We start from the raw sequence: 21,165 nt of genomic DNA, 5'->3' as shown, positions 1-21,165 counted from the left end.
AGGGTTCTCCAGCCTTCTAAACGGTCAAAGCAGTCCCAGGGTCAGCCCAGATTTGGGGGGCGGGGGGTAGTAAGCTCCCCCGACCAATGAAGCAGCAGCGGTAGCTAGCAGGGAGAGGACAGGTGGGTGAGGGCCAGCTTCGGAGACCACCACGTGGAAGGTTTAAAAAGGAGCCATTTCTTACATTGCTGAGAGATAGTGCTACATCACGAGGGATGCAGAGGAACGTGTCCTCACTTCATAAATGGGCTTTGGCATCTGAAGAATGAATGTGCACAACAGCCATTCCTTGTGTTCTTCCCCCCTGCAGACCTGTTGCCTTAAAGCAATAAAAAATGGCCCGGGGATCAGTGTCCGATGAAGAAATGATGGAGCTCAGGGAAGCTTTTGCCAAAATTGGTGAGTAGATTGGTACCTTGCGTGGTACAATTCTCTTCTCTGTTGAGTATCTTTAGACAGAGTCGAGGAAACGGTAAAATGAGCCAAAGAGCGGAAGCGACAGGAATCGGCGGCTTGGGTGCAGGAGCTAGAGGACTTGGCTCTGAAAGGCACCTTTCGAGACAAGCACTTCTTTCTCTGTCCAAATATGGCCTGTGGACTCCTTCTGCCCGTAGCTCTCCTTGGACATGGCCCCTACAGCTCATCTTTTTATTGCATCTACTTTCTTTGGTTTTCTTTGTTATTTTTTTCCTCTTTGTTTTAAGTATTTTTCTTGGGTGTTTTTCATATTTCCTACTTTTCTTTTTCTTACTCTTTATCTCAGCCTGTGATTTATTTTCCCATCTGATTCCATGAAGGTCCCTTTAGATTCTGTTGCCAGACCTCTGTTTTGAAGTTTTGGCTCTGGGATGTTGGAAGTGACGTTGACGGCCATACCCCACAGCAGCCGGCCTCTTGGGAGATTCTGACCCTGGCGCGGGGCCCGGCCACGACCCCTGAATGATCACTTCTGCTGCCTGCTCACCTCCCACCTGGCCTTCCCGCACCCCTCTCCCTGCTGCCGGGCGAATTGCTCTGAACCTACCCCTGGTCGTTTGCCTTACAGATACTGAAGGGAACGGGTACATCGGCTGCAATGAGCTGAACGACTTGTTCAAGGCTGCTTGCTTACCTCTGCCTGGGTACAGAGTGAGAGAAATCACAGAAAACCTGATGACTACAGGGGACCTGGGCCAGCACGGGAAGATCACCTTTGATGAGTTTATGAAGGTGAGGGTGACGCTGAGCGTGAGGAGATGCATTCGAAACTTAGAACGTTAATTCAAAAAATATCCGGAAACGCATGGCCACTCCCCTTGCATCGACGTGACGTATTCTTTGTGGTTTTCTTGATCACATATTGGGTTTCTAAAGGTACCTTATATTTTTTGCAGGTTTTCCATGGCCTCAAAAGCACAGAGGTTGCCAAGACCTTTAGAAAAGCAATCAATAAGAAGGAAGGGATTTGTGCAATCGGTGGTACCTCAGAGCAGTCCACCGCGGGCACCCAACACTCCTATTCGGGTGAGCTGTACTGACGGGTGTGGACGGACGTAGAGGGGCTGGGGGTGGGGAGAGCCGAGGGCAGAGGGAGCGGGGCCCATGCAGAAAGGACCCATGTTTCTAGGAGTGCACATTCTAAACTCGATATTCACGCTAAGGGGGTACAAAGTTTATGGACTATGCCTCGTCTTCCTACGCACGAGCAGGACAGCACTTCCAGCGCTGGGTATGGCCCCTAACCCGATAATCCTGTCAGCATTACAAAACCACCTGAAAGGCTCCCAAAATCCCTTTGTAAATCTTTTGGGCAAAATGAACTACCAAGGCTTCTGCCTTCCCGCTTCATGGTTGTTCTTCATGCCTGCTGAGAGATCCAGAACACTGTTGTTCTTATTGATCTGTAAGAAAGTTGTGTAGTCAGTCTGGAGATCCTGAAAGCCACCGTCCAACAGCCTCCCTGGGAAGCCTCTCACACCCCAGGTGGGACAGTAACCCGGCAGTCCCCAAACTGAGTTCTTCGAACCATTAGCTGCTCTCTGAGGTAAGTTCGTGGTTAAGTACCTGCTGAGGCAAAGTAGAGTCTTTTTTCTGGAAATACAGACATTTTTCACAACCTTCTGCACTGTACATGGACATAAGAAACTTGGAGGCGCTGATGATGTGCCATGGGAGTGTCCCCGAAGGTTTGTGACTCGGGGCTCGTCGGAGGCCACGACTGCTTTCCGTGACACACACAGCGAGAAACACAGCGCTGGGCGCCCCTTGAGGTTTTGTTAAAATTTTGAAAATCCGCCTCTGGCAGCTTTGCTGGCAGGAAAGAAACATTATACCACAAATGATTTCATTTCATAGCGATTTCGTTCTAAAGAAACTCAGAGCCCTGACGGTTGGGGTTCAATTGGTGGGGTGTCATCCTGCAAAGCAAAAGGTCGCTTTTTCAATTCCGGGTCACGGCACATGCCTGGGTTTCAGGGTTCAGCTCCCAGCCAGGCCAGGTATGGAGGCAACCCATCGATGCTTCTCTCTCACATCGGTGTTTCTCTCCCTCACTTTCTCCTTCCCATCTCCTCTCTCTAAAAATAAATAAATGAAATCTTAAAAAAAAAAAAAAAAAAGGACCTCAGAGATATTGCAAAGATTGTCTGTGATCATCCCACATTTAAGTCAGCAGGGCTAAAGGCAGGACCTCGAGTTTTATTCTGCAAGAATGAGGCCACATTTATATGTAAATGAGGTATAAATATAAAGAAAATATATTACTATTTATATACACTTACATATACATAATAGAGCTCTAATTTGCTTCTAAATATAAATTGTTCATATATTTATATTTATAAATATAAACTGTGAGCTCTAACTCGCTTCTAAATATAAATTGTTCTAAACCTGCTTGCTGCATGTGTTCTGACTTGGAGCCAACAGAGTCTTTGCGCCCACGTCCCAAGTCACCTGAGGTTTTCGATTGTCAATAAATGTGAGATGGTCAGATAGTGGATGAGGGAACTTCACGAGGTCTCTCCCGGGCTTGAGAATCTAGAATGCACGCGCACAGTTTTGTTTCTGTTAGATTCTCACATTGCCCATCGGTCGTTTCAACCACTGCCTTGCAGAGGAAGAGAAGTACGCCTTCGTTAACTGGATAAACAAAGCCCTGGAAAACGACCCCGACTGCCGGCACGTCATCCCCATGGACCCGAACACGAACGACCTCTTCAGCGCTGTCGGCGATGGCATCGTCCTTTGGTAAACGACGCTTCCTTCTTGGTTTCCAGAGCTTTCCCTAGAAGTTTCTGAAATGCCAGAGATCAGTTGTATAGATCCCAGGCCAGCTTCCTTTGGTGGTCGGCTGGACCTGAAACGCTTTTCTGGACTTTTACTTGGCAGGGCCAGGAGCGAAAACAGGTTTTGAGAGAAACTTACGAAGAGACGTGTAGAGCTACTCTTTCCTGGGTAGAGGAGAGGGATGTGCAAGAGAGAGACAAACATAAACGTGGAGCTATAGCAATAGAAGGTCAAAAGCAGTTACTTTTGGAAGATGGGACACTTAGCCTCATTGGAGCGTGGCGGACGCACACGAGAGTGGACAGGATGAATAGTAGCAGCCTGCTAACCGGGGAGATCCAATGCAGGGCCTTATGCCAAGGCACTCGTAAGTGGTGCACAACGGCACAACTGAGCACGCCCACGGGGAAGAATGTGTCCTGTCTGTGGGAGGCTCAGAACACAGCGGGTCCCTGCGGGACGGTGCCTTTGACAACACCTGTGTCACCATAAAACACGAGGAGGCTTGAGTGAGGCACCCAGTCTCAGGCCAGCCCAGGAGCTGACGTGAGGAGTAGGTGGGTGAGACTTGAAGACCTTATCCTCTGACTAGAGCAATTCTGCTTTTGGAATTTTATTTTTGAGAGTTCATTTTTAGAGGATTCAACTGCTAAAAAAAAAAAAAAAAAAAAAAACAAACAATCAAACGCCTAACCTACAGGAGGAAGTCCTGATTCCTTTGGTTGTCACCCAACCTCCCCCATGGTCTTCCATCAATGTCTTTGTAGTTTCATCTCCCAAGACCCCCGGCCAGGAACCCGGCCTGGGGACACCGCATGAATGGCTTCACAGAGGACAGCCCGCATGCTGACTCATTCCCACGCACGCCCTTCTCGTAACTTGCAACTGTGGCTTTGCCTTGAATTTGGCTTCTTTTAAAGAATGCCCTTCTTCATGTTCTCCTTCTATCCAAACCCATTTAGGGTGTAATTTTCCAGTCCATCCAACCTCCAGTGATTTCTCCCTTAACGGAACTCTTAAAGCACATGTTGTTTGTCATACTTTGAAGGCCATTATGATATCCTGCTTTGGACTGTCACATGCCTTTTGATACCCACACATGGTGTCTCTGTAGTTGGACCATCATCTTTTCGGTGGGAGGGATAAATTACCCTTTTTAAAGTCATCTCTCTGCCCCATCATCCCAGAGCTTCTAGCTCACTCCAGATTCTTGCTTTTCACATGATGGTTTAGGAGTTTGTTTTGCCTGTATTGTAGTAAAACACCTTTTATTTAAACATACCTATGTACACACGATAAAGTTATAGAAGTGCATCTTCAAACAACCACGACAAAAAATGGTAGTTGCTTAAAATTTGTTAGGAAAAAATGTTTGTGCTGCTGTTTTTTCTCATGAAAAAAAGAAAAAGAAATAGTCACAGTCAAGTTTAGTACTCTGATTTTGCTGTTGGTTCTTCGTATTGTTTTTCCAACTCCCTTTCTTTAAATAAGATGGAGGCGACCTAAGGGAACTTATTCTTTATGCCCCATTGAAGGTTAAACCAGTGGTGACTTGGGTAAAATCAGCTGTTCATAAACAATATCTGCTTACTTTGGATGTTTGATCAATGCATTGGATACATGAGTGGGTGAAATTTCTAAAGTGCTGATATAATAATGGCTACAGGAATATATAAAACATTTTATGATGTGATTAATGAAAGGTATAGAGTTTGACCAGGTGTCAAATAGAAATTTAGGCATTACATATGCTCAAAATGCTCAAAAGTGTATAATAATCTTTCATATAGTGGAACAGTTTTTATGGCTGAGAGAGCGAAGTACTCATGGAGGATTTGCTTTGGCCCTCCACCCAGAATTCCCTAATATGCTAAGGAAACCAGGATAATTTTGTAGCTTCTAAGCGAAGTGAATGAAATGGGGGGTTTTATTTTCTGGCTTAATATATCAGTGTGAGTTTAGGAATATTACCCTTTCCCAAAGACAGTTTGAATCTCATCAACACTGCATAAACGATTTTATATCTAAACACTGGGTGGCGCTGATTATATTGCCAATCTTGTTTGTTTATGATATTGCTAAAATTTAAATTCAGTGTTACTGGGCCCTGTTATCTAGAAGCTAGACTTCTTCCTTTAAGTTTATTGTTTCTCTTTCAGTAAAATGATCAACCTCTCAGTGCCTGACACAATTGACGAAAGAACAATCAACAAAAAGAAACTCACCCCCTTCACCATCCAGGTATGTCTTCCCTCTGTCACTGGTGTGGCCAGAAATGTCGTTTGGTTTTTTCCATGCAGTGGTTCTAGTTGTGCTTAGTTGTCTCGAACTTCATTCCAAACAATTTTGTTAATTGTATTGTGACAGCTGTCATATCATGCGTACATTTTTTTTGAAAACTTATCAAAATTGGTCCCTTTTTGTGCAGCCATTCTGATATTGAGGATTGAAGAAAATATGCAACATTTTTGGCATATTATGCTTTATTACTTCAAGAAAGGTAAAAATGCACACTGATAAAATACAAAAAATACACAAAAAAGATTTGTGCAGCATATGGAGAAGGTGCTGTGATTCATCAAATGTGTCAAAAGTGAGTTGCGAAGTTTCTTGGCACTACTGATATTATGCCCAAGTAACTCTTTGCTCTGGCGTGTCTTATGCACTGGAAGATGTTTAGCAACACCCCTGGCCTCTACCCACAAGAGGCCAACAGCAGGAGACAGCCAACATACTCAAAACCTCCAAATCAATCAAGTTATTGGTGAAATGAAAAATGTGTCTTTTACTTTATGGAAAAAAACTAAACTGACTTTTTGGCTGACCAAAAAACTGATTTTGGGTGTCCCGGGATGGCTGAGTCAAACGTGTTCAGATGCCCAGACATCCTTCCCCCGCCCCGGCCTTCGGGCTGCTGATTTGTCATGACCCGGGGTGGGAAAGGGGGGAGGAACACATTTCTGTTTACCCTTTTATTAATGCAACAGGGGCGGGATAGGAGACATGGGGGGTGGGAGAAGGAATGTGGGCCGTGCGCAGCTGGGGAATTCTCTCTTTGGCCACTAAGGAATACAGTTCTCATTGGTAAAACTTTAACTTAAACTTTGCCTAGCAATTTATCTTTGAGCTGATGCCAAATACACATCATTTTAACTGAAGTGATATGCTTTTCAGAGAAGGGGTGGTGGGGGACGGGAAGTGTTCCCGTAGCCTTCGCTGTGCTATTTGCTATAGCCACAGAGTGATAAATATACCTTGTTTTCATGCCTTCAATGTGTTGATTAGCTGGAATAATAAAGAGTAGTAAGTAAGCTGTATTTCTCTGCTATGTTCCAGTTTTTTAACTTTATCATAATTCTCTTGCTCAGAAGCCATGTCTCATTTCTTAAATCATGAACCAATATTTTCACCTCCTGTTTGGATGTAAGCAACCCTGCATACTTTTAAAATGGGATTGTTGTTAACCAAAGAGACAATGATGATGAAATGTATATGAAGGCGCTTACTGTTAAATTTACTCATAATCTTAGCCATAAAAAGAACTAGTATTTTTCACTCATCATTTGAGCTATGCACTAAGACAAAAAAAACCATTTCTCTGCATGGTCACCTTGCCAGTTAATTCACTTCCAGTTCATTCCCAATGTTCTGCTTTGTTAATTTGTCATAAAACCAACTTCTTTACATCTCTGACTCTGATACATCTTCCTTGATGGACCCGAGCGTAGTATACAGACTCTAGGCTGAAAATTTCACTGACTCTATTCCAACTGCATATGAGTTATATTATATACATTGTTGTCAGTGATGAAAACATGTAATCTATACACATGCATGCTTGTATATATGGACACATGGATGTATGTTTGTATAGATTTGTGTGTGCTCAAGGTCCCTAGATGTTACGGATACTCAACAAATTGTCCTAGTAAGAGCCACTCTATCTTGTCTACAAATTTTGATTTTTATCTTTTGCTCTCCTTTAATACCCAATCTGAACATGACCTTGGCAATCAACAGCTATGTCCCTAATGGCAATGACAAGGCAATGAGGGTACATTCTCCCCTCAAAGGTGCCTCCTTGGTTTCTGGCTGATGGAGACGTTGCTCTTGAAGGCTCCGTCACATAGCAGGATGGAAAAACAGGTGATTCCTTTGTTTCATCCTGGCCAGGATGGGCCTCCAACCCAGGATTCTGGCCGGGCTATCTCGGCCCTGCAGAAGCCCTGTGTCTGAGCTACAAACCCTGTGGACTGTCTTTTCCAGTTATTACTCACTACTTTTTCTCAGTGTTAAAATCGAGTGAAGGCCGTACCTCTAGACCTTGAGAACACTCCAGAAGCAAAATATTGTTGTTGCTGCCAATCAGCAATCATCATTCGGCCTTTGCGAAGCCAAAAACAAAACTTGCATACTTTGTCTCCTTCAGGAGAACTTGAACTTGGCTCTGAACTCAGCCTCCGCCATCGGGTGCCACGTGGTCAACATCGGGGCTGAGGACCTAAAGGAGGGGAAGCCTTACCTGGTTCTGGGACTTTTGTGGCAAGTCATCAAGATTGGGTTGTTTGCCGACATCGAACTCAGCAGAAATGAAGGTATGAGCAAAGCTTCAGATGTTATTAACGATGTGACTTTTTATTACTGCGTGTGTTGGGTGCCATAGGAGGTGATGTCAGGAGCAGTGAAGCTTAGAATCCTCAATTTTTGAAAACTAGAGTCGCATTGCACTCCTTGTATGAATGTGACAGATGCTCTCCACATTGACCAGGTTTTCTTAAAGAAGGAAACAAAAGCTGTCTAAGACGGCAGGCTAATAATGCTACGCGCTTCCGATCCGCAGTTTAGTCTGGCCGGCTGGGACTCCAACCTCCGCAGCTTTTCTGGGTTAACTTTGCCTTTAGACACTCTATACCAAATAAGGCTACTTGTAACTTATGTTTTGTGAAGCAGTTCACATTCATATACGGTAGTAATAGTGACAGATTAGGAGCAACTTGGTCTAGTTCTTAGCAAAACGATAGAAAATTACATTTAGGGGTTCAGAGTTCTCAAACTAAATATGTAGCTGTGAATCTTTTTCTATTTGCTCTGAGCATCCTTTCTGCATTTAGATAATTATAGCCCCCTGAGTTAGACAGGAGTAATAGATCTTGACAAGTGTTGTATAAAACGCAATGTTACTTTTTTATTTTTGGGTACAGACGCTACCAATGTGAAATCTGCAGCCAAATTCTAATCTTTATATTATATATAAATGTAAAGCATATATATAATTTTATTATACACTTTTAAAGTCCAAATCACAATAACCAGTGAAGAATCCTGGGGTCATATAAAACCAATATATTCAATATGTTAGGCATAATATAGAGATGGGGAAAAAAAAAAAGAACTCAGAACCTACGAGAAAAACTATTGATTTGCAAATAATGACCTCCGCTATATTTAAACCTTCTAACTGAACAAGAAATATTTATTCATCTGGGAAACAGAGAGGAAAGCGTTGATTACACTTTTTGAGCTGCTGCGATTACACAGGTAAGCATTTGAAATCTAAAACGCCCATGGGGACAGACAACAGAACACTGCCATTAACGCAAAATCGATCTCCTAGAAGCGAAACTGTTGCCCCCTCGGACCCGTGGAGCGTTCTGAGCCCATAGCGTAGTTTATTCCCTTCGCTCAGCCGCCTTGTTCTTAGGCAGGGCATCGAGATTCCCTGGTGCTTTTCTTTCCCATCGGAAAAATAAGGGCAATACGTAAGCCCACAGTTCCCTACACCTCCTCTTAGGGAACAGTAACAGTGAAGGGCTCACTCCCCAGGAAGAGCTGCGAGCACCCCTGGCCCAGCGAGATGACGCTGGCCTTTGGCTCTCCCGCGGAGCCCATGAGGTTGCCGCGAAACCCCCAGCTGCCCCCTGTGTTCATTTCCCTTCTGCCTTTGTGCTTCCTCAGCCCTGATTGCCCTTCTGCGAGAGGGGGAGAGCCTGGAGGACCTGATGAAGCTCTCCCCCGAGGAGCTCCTGCTGAGATGGGCCAACTACCACCTGGAAAACGCGGGCTGCGGCAAGATCACCAACTTCAGTACGGACATCAAGGTAGGAGCGGGTCGTGGGAGCAGGACCGGCTGCAGCAGCCCGGGAGGGAACGTGGGCGTTCCTGGGGAAAAGCCACGGGGACCGGGCCGGCTCTGCGGGCTCCTGCGGGCAGTCAGAGGCGGCTGGCGCAGCTCCGGAGCCCGTGCCGTTCTCAAGTCCGCGCGCCGGCCACGCACGGCTCTGCCTGCAGCCCCAGCAACTGCACAGCAACGCCGGAAGCAGGGTCCTCCCTGGAGTTTCCGTATCGGGAAGGAGGAGCAGGAGGACGAGGCGGAGGGAGGGCGAGAGAGGCGACTGCTTGTCAAGTATGTGTAGGACTGTAACGTCTTCCTGGCTTGATAAATGAGACTATATCAGATGGGGGTTCCTTTAAAAAAGTGAAATGACCCCTGGCCATTGGCTTAGTTGATTGGAGCATCGTTCCACACACCAGAATGCTTTTGGTTCAATTCCTGGTCAGGGCACATAACCGAGTTGCTGGTTCGGTCCCTGGTCAGGGCATATGCTGGCGGCAACTGATAGATGTTTCTCTCTCACCTTTCCTCTCTTCCTAAAATCAATAATAATTTTTTTAAAAAACATACCCTCAGATGAGGATTTAAAATAATAATAAAATAAATTCAAGGAGGATGCCTCTCATTGCACTAACACCTGCACACACAGCGTATACTCCACGCCAGGCGCTGTTCTGCTTTACACGTGCGTTGACTCATTGACCCTGACAACAACCCTTTGCGATAAGGATTATTATTTTCTCATTTTACAGATAAGGAAACAGAGGTAAAGAGAACTTAAATAGCTTGTTCAAGTTCACATAACTGGGGGTAGGTTCCGGATTTAAGTCCCACCGTTGGCCTCCACCGCTCACGGCCCTGACTGCCATACTCTGCTGCCTCTCTTAAAACAAAAAACAAAAAAAACAAGTCAGGAATTTCTTGAAAGGCTTTCATTTGTGCAGTCCACAGTGATGTTTAAAAGATGATGACCCCAGAAACCATCTGCAGTGAGAAATCACCCCAGAGCGGGCAGAAGACGCCATCAGTCCTACAACACGGAGAGGCAGGCGGGGCACAGCGTGTGCTGTGGTTTTCAGTTTTGTGAAAAGTTCCAAGTCAAGGGGAAGGGGAAAAACCGCTGATGCGGGTCACAGATGGGCCAGGACAGACAGAGCGTAAGGAACAGCAAGGAACGGCGGAGGGCCACCCCAAGGAGCCCCCGATATGAGATGCTGGGTGCAGCACACAAAAAACATTTCGGTCCTCGCTTGCTCAAAACGTAAAGAAATTTTCTCCAAAGAGAGTCAAAGGAAAGGCACATGGGTCACCAAGAGTCACCCCAGGCTGATAACTCGAGTGACAGTTTTCTCCTGCTGTGGGCTCCTGGCTTTTAGAACTTGGGGTCATAGGCACAGTGCCCGTTAGACAGGCGGTTCGAGGATGTGACGTCCGCCGTTCCTTAGGACCTAAGCTAACGATGCCAAATTCATTTTTTTTAAACTCCGCCACTTCCATTGGTTATTAACAGTCTCCTAGCCCCACCAACCAAACTGGGATGGAACAGGAACTAGAAAGCGTCATCTTTGTGCTCAACAATTAAGCTCTGCTATTGGTTCAGCCAAAATTTTCTGGATTTCAGCCAGAATTAGGCTGCTTAACCTAAGCCACAGATTTACCTGATTTCCTATCACTGAGAGGCTGTGCTCTTCAAACAATAAGTTTGGACCTGGGGACTCTCTGTGTGAGGAGGGGACTGGCCGACCGGACACTTGCATAGCGGTTGTACCTGTTCTCAGGGAGGAGCCGCCTCCCAGCTGAGGTCAGCGCTGTGACGTGGGTCTGAGCCACAGGCGACTTTGCAGTGCCCTTCAATCATGCCATGTCAGCAAAGGCGGGGAGACGGTGTCTGCTAGTGTGAGTGAGAAAGTTTTCTTAGGCTCAGATGAAATGAGGTAGCGCTTAGCAGGGCCAAACGGAAGTAGCACGTGGTTGGCAGGTCGCGTTTGTGCCTCGCACCTGCGTGGAACTTTCACTGGCTTCAAAATAGCTACAATGAAAATGAAGAGGGGAAGGCAGGAAGGGAAGAGATGAAACTCAGCTTCCCCAGGTGCCACATCAACGGCTGGCGGTGCCCATTTCTGATGTCACAGGTGGAGAGCAGCCCTCTGCTCGCCCCGCACCTGCCCAACTGGAAAAAAACAGGAAAAAATAACATAACATAACAACAGCTCATTTTCAGTCTTTAAGAGAAACTAAAATCTCTTTCAATGGTTTAAGACATTACCAGAACACCTGCGTCTTTTCATTGACTGAGAATACATTTATAATTTTAAGGCTATATTTCTGAGACTTCTTTTTGTCAGTAAGCATAGTTACAGAATCTAAGAAAACATAAGAATTCAATATCTGTATATAATCCGCTATAACTAAACCACTTTTTCCAGTTTCTAGGTAAACATTAAATGAACTTGTCATCTTTTTTTAATAGATTGTTTTAATTAATTTATTTATTATTTCAAATACATTTGTCTCTGCCTCCCCCCCACCACTTTCCTTTGCCCCCTCCCTCCCTCAACTCTTCCCCTTTGGTTTTGTCCATGAGTCCTTGCTGTATGTTCCTTGACTTTCCCCTTCCCTTCCTTCCCCCCCCCGCCCCCCCTCCCTCCTTCCCTCCTGTCTCTGTTGGTTTCTTTTCCTTTCAGTTGAACTTGTCATCTTAATAGCTTTCCTTTTGCATAAAGACTGCTTGTTTAAAATACTTTTGTTTTGCTGATTATCTATTTAAATGTATTTTTCAACTCTGCTTTAAACTTTTGCTTCCTTTTTCTGTCGCTGTCTAAAAATTCAACATTAGCTGCTTCTATGGCAATATAAAGGTATATATATTTTCCTGTATACAATTTAATACATGTTAATAAATTATGTCTCCCCTCTAAGAAAAAAAGAATAGTATTTACATCTTTGTGGTGCCCTTTGTACATTTTTAATTGTTATACTCATTGTAAAAGCAAAGGCAAATATAGTATGTAAATAGAAAATTCAAACAAGTAAATGTTTCCAGCTTTGTTCATTAAATTGCCTTCTTGAATGGTAGTCAAATAAAAAATAGAAAATATTCGCTTTAGAGAAGTCACAGTGCTAAGTATGTAATTTGAAATTGTAACTTTCTAATTTCTCACAGGACTCCAAAGCTTACTACCACCTGCTGGAACAGGTGGCTCCCAAAGGGGACGAGGAAGGGATCCCCGCGGTTGTGATTGACATGTCGGGACTCAGGGTAAGGCTGCCTCCCAAGCCGGGTGTGGACAGTCCGCTGCCGCCTTTGGCCTTCGCATCGGCCGCTCCATCGGCCCCTGGGGCCCCGATGAGGGGTTCCGTGGGTCAGCATCTCATCTTGCAGCTCTGTGTAAACTACCAAAAGCTGTTAACAGTTTTGCTTAATAATTGTGAGGAATTTAATCTGGAAATAATACCAGTTACACGCCTTACAGCATGCCAGGCACTTCTGTGTATTTCCCATCATTTAAGAGGCTCTACCATATCAAGAAATAATATTATTTCCATGTTTAGAAACCTGAGTACTATTTCTGGCAACAGAATATTTATACAAATAAATAAATTCTCACTGTAGTGATGAAAAAAAGTGAGACTGAGGATTAATTAATACGTGCAAGATCATATGACAGATCCTTGAAGTTATTTGATCTAGGGCTAGGGTTCCTTTCCTCTAGGAAGAAAGAAAAAGAGAAATCCCTGCTTGTTGAGTTCCTCCCATGCACCAGGTGCCATGGGAGGCGTGCGGCGTACACAGCCTCTGGCCTTGGCAGACGTCAGTAAGGGAGGTGTTAACCTGCCTTAGAGTTGAAAAAACGGAAGGTCAGAGACGCTAATACTCAAGTCGCGACCACCGAACCCAGGGCTGGTACAGCAGGCATGAACCCAGGGTGGCTCCACAGTCCGCCCCGTGGCAGCCCAGCCTCACTACGTCACTGCGGGTGACCAGGGGAGAGGGCTGGGCAGGGTCGTGTGAGTTCTCAGAAGTGTCTGGTCTGAGGGCCCTTAAAGATAAAGGCCGCATCATGGGTCTGAATGTTAACACTTCAGTTTTGCCACCACTTCAATATTGACCATGAGAAACCACCGCTCTGCCCATTTTTGAGTTAAACCCAACGAGCAAATATTAAGATCCGCTCATTCCTGGGTGAGAAGCCAGCTCATGAAATGTGCAATATTATCTATTAGAGCATCGTATGAAGAAATAATTCCAATTTAAAGTTCTCTTTTCTTAAGATTGGTGTTTTCATAGGCTCATTAAGAGCTTTAAGGACAGTAGACCATAATTCAACAAGAACCTTCTCATGAGAGTCTGCTTGCAAAGGACAGAGGGTCTCTAGAACCATTTGAATAGACTTTTAATATGTTCGGTGAGTGGTTCTCAATCTGAAGTCTGCAAAAGCCTACTGATATTATATATTTATTAAGGACAGGATGTAGCTTAGATAACTCACCACGTTTTTGTTTGTTGTTGTTTAAGTTGGCAAGTATACCGACTCAGTGTGGAGGTATATGCTAATCAGACATTCTTATTGGCAGATGTAAATATCTTTGATGAACTGAAAATAAGAATATAATTTACTTAATAAATAAACATTTTTGGTAGACAAAAATCTCACATTCTGTGCAAGAAATAATAAAAAAGTAAGCTTAATGGTTGAAAATAATTAAGAGCCACGTAACGAACTGTGGAATCTACTGAATGTTTTGAAAACCAGGACAGCCAAGCATTCATCTGACATGGTTCTGTCTAGAGATGGGAGGATTCGATTACTTAACTTCTGAAACTCCTTTTACTTGTGACTATCTGATTTTGGGTCAGGAGAATATGAGTAATAATATGCTTATTTGAGGCTCCGCACTATGGGTTTTGGTAAGATACCCATTTCTTCTTCTGTTATCCATGTCTGCTTTGTGCCTGGAGAGACTTGACCCGGCCATGACCCGACCTTGACCTGGCCTTGACCTGGCCTTTTTCCCTGCAGGAGAAGGATGACCTCCAGAGAGCAGAGTGCATGCTGCAGCAGGCGGAGAGGCTGGGCTGCCGGCAGTTCGTCACAGCCACAGACGTCGTCCGAGGGAACCCCAAGTTGAACTTGGCTTTCATTGCCAACCTCTTTAACAGATACCCTGCCCTGCACAAACCAGAGAACCAGGACATCGACTGGGGAGCCCTGGAAGGTAACTGGGAGCCGGTCGACTCAGAGTGTAGAAAGACATTCACAATTCTAGTCAACAACAATCACCCCCTCAGCAACAGTAAACCCCTCGCATGTCAGGGAGGTTTGCGAAAAGGTCACCAACTCTCTGATACTTAACAAAGAGAATGAAATAGACTAATCAAGTCAATTACAGCCAAGCCAGAATAATCAAATATTATTATATCACATCCATAATACATAGGCTTTATCCATGATCAGAACTGTTTGAGGAAAGGCATGCATTTCATTATCAGATAAACTAAATTCTAACATCCAAAAATATGATGTATGTACTTATTGGACTGAATGTTAATTCTTAGGGGCAAGAAATTACAGCCACTCGTCATCTTAAAATGATATTTACTCTAGAAGGTACTCCTGAGTTGTTTGGTTTGGTTTTGTTTCTTTGATTTGGGTTGCGGAAGGCCCACCACCCTATTTCAAGGCAGAATCCCTGACAATTTTATTTTGGGAGTTAATGCCCTAAGATTGAGCAGAAAGCATAGAGCTTTGGTCAGTTTTTAACAAGTAAAACTGCCAGAGATGTTTACTTCTCTCCTCATTGTGAAGTAGTCTCAATATTGAGGCAGGAAAATCAAAACAAAATTAATATTAAATGAATATCACCAAAGAAAGGAAGCCCAGATATAAAGTGTTGATTGAGCCTTTTCCTGCAATGCTTTAGTCTAGCTGGAAATGCAGAATTAATTCGTATTCCACCATCACTGCATATGTATTATTTAATGAATCGTGGGTTGTCCAGGGCCCGTGCATATGCATCAGGCCCTCTAACCACTCACTTCCGTCTTTGGGTACTTCCCCGCCACTCGAAATTCAGCGCGTACAAAGCAGAATGGGCCATTTACCCTCCCCGGCTGCTCTTCTCCTCTACCCCAATGCCATCCCCTCTCCTTCAGAAAGACCCCATTCATCTACCACTTTTTTCTTCAGTCGCCAAAACCCTGGGGTCCACTTTGATATCTTCTTCATCCCTAAATGCATTAAATCAGCAAATATGAATAATTCTCCCCGCAGAATGGCTTTTTAGTTATTATTTTTTGTTTCTGCTCTTCTGGACTCTTATTAACTCATACACCAACTACTTCCACGGGTCTTAGGGACCTCTCCCTCCATTTGTCACGTACCGCGTGTTTGATTTAAACGTGTGTTGCCTGCCAGAAGCTCTGCACTGTGCTGCCCGGCGCAGCTCCATACTGCTTTCATTATACCTCTGCTTTGCTCAAGCGCTTATTTTAGTAACATAAAAATAAAAAACCCATAGTGACCGATGTTGTCTAGTATTTCAACCCACATCTGCCCCTGCTCCCTCAGAGACCCCTCCTTCTGGTCCCTGTCACTGGACAGCCGTATCGCCATGCGCTGAGCAACACAGATCCCCGAAAAAGCCGTTCCTAATGGTTTTAATAAGCGCTTGCCTACCGTTTTCTTTGTGTTCATATGTACTCTGTCTCCTACTTCCACCCCTTAGCGTACCCCCAAATCTCTCCCCGTTCCCCTTTGCTATCCAGATTTTACTAGTTCTGGAAGGTGAAGCTCAAATTCTTCTCCCTCCAAATTTAGCCCAAACTGTCATTCTCTCCCCATCACAACTCAAAAAGCGAAGGTGTCTACTTCACACATTAGCCCTTCCGCTTGCCTGATCTCTGTTTGATGCCTGAGGGTCTTGTTATGTCCAGAAAGCAAGTAAGCCTTTGAGGGCCAATTCTGAACAGTTTGCCCACAGAGGGTCTTGCGCACCACTAATAAATGCCATAGAAATACTTGTTACATTGAAATGGGAAAAATTAACACAGAATAGCAACCCTCACCCAAATCCACTAGGGTCTATTTAATTAATTTTTAAAACGTAACTTCTGTTTCTGCTATAGCCTCTTCGGTTAAACTTTAGTAAGCCATATTTTCTATGCCTTATTCATTCATTTGTTCATTCCTTCGTTCGCTCCTTCATTCAGGTGAGACGAGAGAAGAGAGGACATTTAGGAACTGGATGAACTCCCTGGGCGTTAACCCTCGCGTCAATCACTTGTACAGGTAAGCATATGTGGGGACTCATTCTTAATGCAAAACACCAAGACCTTGAAAGATCCCCAGGATTTCAAATACCACTTCAGTGTGCAGTTCTTTCCACAAAATGTGTGTACCTCGATGAGAGGAGGGTGGGGAAGTGCCAAACTGACCCGCAGGTGATGGCTGTTCAGGAAGAAGGGAACTCACTTCCGTCCGCCAGCCTCGCTGTGTGTTTGGTACACGACCCTACCCCAGCGGAAGGACAGGCGTACTGTGTGCTGCTGGCCCGGCATCTGCTCCCGCGCAGGCGAAACAATAAGTGTTACGTTTGCGATGGTTTCCTACGCCATGTGTGAGAGCCAGTTTCCCCCCCGGAGGCAATGTGCTCCAGGTGATGGGACACGAGGGACGTCCTGGGAGAACCTCAAGGAAGTTCCCTCAACGCCTGAATCAGCCTCTTGACCTCTAAGGACATGGCGGTGGACGGCAGTTTCGCCACAGTGCCAACACTCCTTGAGCAAACACGCAAGGGAGCGCTGGGTTCGCCACAGGCCCCTCCTCAAGGTTAGCTGTCTGAGGATTCCTCTGTGTTTGTTTTTTATTCAGTGACTTATCGGACGCCCTGGTCATCTTCCAGCTGTATGAAAAGATTAAAGTCCCTGTGGACTGGAGCAGGGTGAACAAACCACCGTACCCCAAACTGGGGGGCAACATGAAGAAGGTAAATAGAGATGTCCCAGCAGCACCAGCCTGCAAGAGCGCCCTGTGGGTGCCCCGCCGGGAGGCCGAATGTGGATGTGGGTTGTCTAGCTAGGGTTTGAATTGTGGTCGAGCCATCAGTAACCTAAATGGTTTAATTAAAGCGATTCCACTATTTCTGTGGTTTACAATTCCACGTTGGATGTCTTTCAACGTTATGATGTCAAAATTCTAATTAAGATCATTCGAGAAGGTCAGGGTTTCTTCTCCCTCCCCGCCCCCGCCCCGCCCCATCGGGATCTTCACTCTACTTTTCTAAAAAATTGGAGCTTTGTGCTGACAGTTGGATTTAGACAAATAGGTTATTAAATGTCAACACGGGGGAACACATTGTTTTGGAAAAGTAACAATGCATTGGTGCCAACGTTGCCTACCAGGTCTCGTCTCTGTGACTTCACAATCCAAGCGTAGCCACGGGGCTGCCTGTCCCACATGTCAGACCACGTGGCCACGTGGGATAGAGCCTCTAGACTTTCCAGGCCGATGATTTTGAGTGCAGCTATTTTAGGAATATTATGGGCAGGTACTGGGCATGGCTTCCTGTTTGGGTCGTGTGATGTGGCCCTGAAGGTGTTCGTGATGATGAATTCGTTTTGGTTTTGCACTGTGAATATACTATGAGTATTTTTTTTGGTGGAAATGAAAGGTGGTATTTAAGAAAAGATGGAAATTTCTTTGACTAATTTAGACTCCTAGGACTGCAGAACCAGAGGAGGCTTGAAAGGTCAGTCTGACCGTGTTTATTTCAGGTTGTGCCTTTATTTTTATTGTCCTCTTTTATCGGGTATTGATCATCATGGAGATGATGACATGAGATTGTTGTCCTTTCACCTCATTAACAGCTTGAGAACTGTAACTACGCCGTGGAGCTGGGGAAGAATCAAGCTAAGTTCTCCCTGGTTGGCATCGCTGGGCAGGATCTCAACGAAGGCAACCGCACGCTGACCTTGGCCTTGATTTGGCAGTTAATGAGAAGGTAACAGCTTTTTAGCGAGTGTATTATCAACCTCGGAAAGTACCAGAAAATGCTTAGGAGTGTAATTTAATCTAGGAAAACTATGCTTTTACCGAAACTTAAAACCACAAAAGTCTTCTTTAAAATGTCCCTGTTATTTTTTTTTTTCCTTTTAGTTCCATCCAATTTGTGTCAGGTTTTTGAAACTCTTGTTAGTAGCGTCATAAATATTTTAGATTGTGTAGTCGTCTTAATTGATCGCCCCCTTTTCATTATGGAGCGACCCTCTTCGTGTCTGCTGAGATTTATTCTGAAATCTACTTTTTGTGATGTTGATATAGCCACTCTAGCTTCCTGCTACTTCACCTTAGCCCAGCAGACCTTATTTCTACCCTTTTACTTTTAAATTGACTTGCCTTAATAACAATCTATTATCTTCAAGAGGGATTTTCAAACTAAGAGGGAAATGTGCTACACTGACCTCTGTATTTGCCATTTCTGTGCTCTTCTTTCCATGGCACAGATCCAGATTTCTATTTGATATCATTAGCTTTCTACTTGGAATATTTCTCATAGCGCAGAAGAATAACTTCAGCTTTTACATGACTAAAAAGTCTTCATTCCATTCTTAGTTTTGAAAGATATTTCTTCTGGGTGTAGAATTCTAGGTTGATAGTTTTTCTCAAAGATAGTGTGTGATGCCTTGTGGCCTGCATTGTTTCCAGTGACAAGTATGTTGTCATTTTTCTCTTCCTGTGTATGGAATATGTCTTTTTCCTCAGGCTTTTTTTTTTTAAGATTTTTCCCTTTATCACTGTTTTTTAAGGAATTTGGTTATAATGTTCTTCTGTTTCTCATCCTCGAAATTTATCATATATCTGTGAGTTCATAGTTTTCACCAAACTTGGAATAATTTTGGCCTTTATTTCTTCAAATGTGTCTCCTTTACTTACTCACCTCTGTTCTGGGGGGAGACACCAGGTACATATATATTTGGTCATTTGAATATTTGAAGTTGCCCCAGAGTTCACTGAAGTTGTATTCATTTTTCTCCTCTGTTTCATATTTTTCTCTGTATGTTGCATAAAGGGTGATTTCCACTGCTTGGTATTCAAATCCATTACTCCTTTAAAATGGAGGATTAATGTCTAATCCTCCATTAATCCCATCCAATATATATAATGTTTATCCCAGACACTGTAGTTTTCATGTACAAAAATTTGATTTGGGTCTTTCTGGCATCTCCCATAGCTTTTTCCTCTACTTTTTTGAACACATAGAATATAACTACAATAACTTATTTCTAGCTCTATTTCTATTCATCGATCTTTATCCTCATTATGCATCATGTTTTCCTGCTTCTTTGCATGCCTCCTAGTTTGTTTGTTTGTTTTATTGTATGAGAGACATTGTGCATTTTACCATGATGCCTGCCAGATATTTCTATTGTCGTTTAAATATTCTTGAATTTAGTCCCAGGATGCACTTTGTTATTTAAAGGCAAGCGATCCTTCTGAGGGCTACTTGAAGTCTTAATTAGTCTTGAGCTAATTTTGTATCTCAAAACTGAGATCGTCTTGATCAACACTTGATGCTCCCTGGTTCTCATGGTTCTTGCGCTCCTACTTATGGGAACCAAATGACCCCCAGCCCCGTGGGAGCTCGGAGAACTGTTCTGCCTGTTCACTGCCGACAGCTCCTTCCTCAGCTCCTGGCAGCTTCCTCACCCGTGGGCACTGCGCAGTTCTCGCTGCAGGGGAGAGGCACACCCTCTGAAGCTCTCCAGACCCTCTTTCTAAGTGACCCTGGGACACGGGCAGCTCCCTCTTCCTCGGTATCCTTCCCACATATTCTAGGCACCTGCGCTTCCTCGTTCTCAACCCCTCCCCTCAGCTCAGGAGGACCGTCCTGCTCTGCCCGGGTTCTCTGTCCCTGCACGGTGTCCTGGACGTGCTTCACGCAATCAGCCGGGACAGTCCTGGGGCTCATCGCGTTTGTTCCCATCTTTCAGGGACCGCTGCTCCGCTTTCAGTTATCCGATGCCTGAACAACATCGTTCCGCGTGTTTTTCCATTCCGTGTTAGGCGCTGCGGGCAGAAGGGTAAATCAGGTCCCTGTTACTCCCCTGGGGCCAGAGGCAGAGTCGTCTGCTGTTGCTGACAGGGGTGTCCAAACTGCGGCCCGCGGGTCACTTGCGGCCTGGGATGGCTGTGAACGCGGCCCAGCACAAAATTGTGAATTTACTTAGAACACGAGGAGATTTTTTTTGTGTGATTACGTGTTGCACTGTATTTAATGTGTAGCCCGAGAAACCTCTTCTTCTTCTGGTGTGGCCCAAAAGGTTGGACAGCCCTGCAAGCTGAAAAGAAACCTCCAGCTGTCTCTTAGCGCCGGCTCTAAGCCTGCCTGATGTTCGAGCTGGATGGCGAGGGTATTGAACCAGAGCAGGATATAGGACGATAGACAAATCGAAAATAAGCTGTAAGAAAAATAAGCAACTCTGGTACAAAAGTATTTTTAGAAGACGTTTAGAAAGCAAACCTCGAAGGACACAACAGCGTCCTGTCAAACGCTTTGCCTCTTCCCTTATACCGGTAGCTCCGACCAGGCAGAAGTCCTTCCAACACAGTTAGAACCTATGTCAGTGCGACTCAATTCATGTGCCTGCCTGGAAGGGAGCTCCAGAAACCCTCTGTCTCACGGTCGTGTCTCTAACAAGGTCACGGCGTGCGGTGGCCCCTGGCGCCTCAGCCTTATGCCCAGGCCACGGCCTGCAGGCCGTCCCACTCCCGCGGTCCCCGGAGGAG

The 21,165-nt window shown here is 44.8% G+C and overlaps 1 protein-coding gene across 4 annotated transcripts in view; it reads left to right on the top strand.

Annotated features, from left to right (window-relative positions):
* Positions 1 to 21,165, top strand: part of LCP1 (lymphocyte cytosolic protein 1) — a 79,683-nt gene that overhangs the window by 46,674 nt on the left and 11,844 nt on the right. For all 4 annotated transcript variants that reach the window (XM_054586526.1, XM_054586527.1, XM_054586525.1 and 1 more), the window contains 12 exons: positions 311 to 399; positions 1,046 to 1,209; positions 1,374 to 1,503; positions 3,096 to 3,228; positions 5,427 to 5,508; positions 7,697 to 7,862; positions 9,223 to 9,365; positions 12,543 to 12,638; positions 14,401 to 14,596; positions 16,590 to 16,668; positions 17,251 to 17,365; positions 18,246 to 18,379. In XM_054586526.1, coding sequence (XP_054442501.1) covers positions 336 to 399; positions 1,046 to 1,209; positions 1,374 to 1,503; positions 3,096 to 3,228; positions 5,427 to 5,508; positions 7,697 to 7,862; positions 9,223 to 9,365; positions 12,543 to 12,638; positions 14,401 to 14,596; positions 16,590 to 16,668; positions 17,251 to 17,365; positions 18,246 to 18,379 — 1,502 coding nt within the window. In that variant the 5' untranslated portion in view covers positions 311 to 335. The remainder of the gene's footprint in view (positions 1 to 310; positions 400 to 1,045; positions 1,210 to 1,373; positions 1,504 to 3,095; positions 3,229 to 5,426; positions 5,509 to 7,696; positions 7,863 to 9,222; positions 9,366 to 12,542; positions 12,639 to 14,400; positions 14,597 to 16,589; positions 16,669 to 17,250; positions 17,366 to 18,245; positions 18,380 to 21,165) is intronic.

This window comes from Pteronotus mesoamericanus, unplaced genomic scaffold (genome assembly GCF_021234165.1).
Source record: "Pteronotus mesoamericanus isolate MK-2021 breed Mesoamerican mustached bat unplaced genomic scaffold, CSHL_Meso_final contig_94, whole genome shotgun sequence".
Lineage (NCBI taxonomy): Eukaryota > Metazoa > Chordata > Mammalia > Chiroptera > Mormoopidae > Pteronotus > Pteronotus mesoamericanus.
The sequence above is the reverse complement of the archived record's forward strand: the minus strand, read 5'-3'. Positions and strand labels throughout refer to the sequence as shown.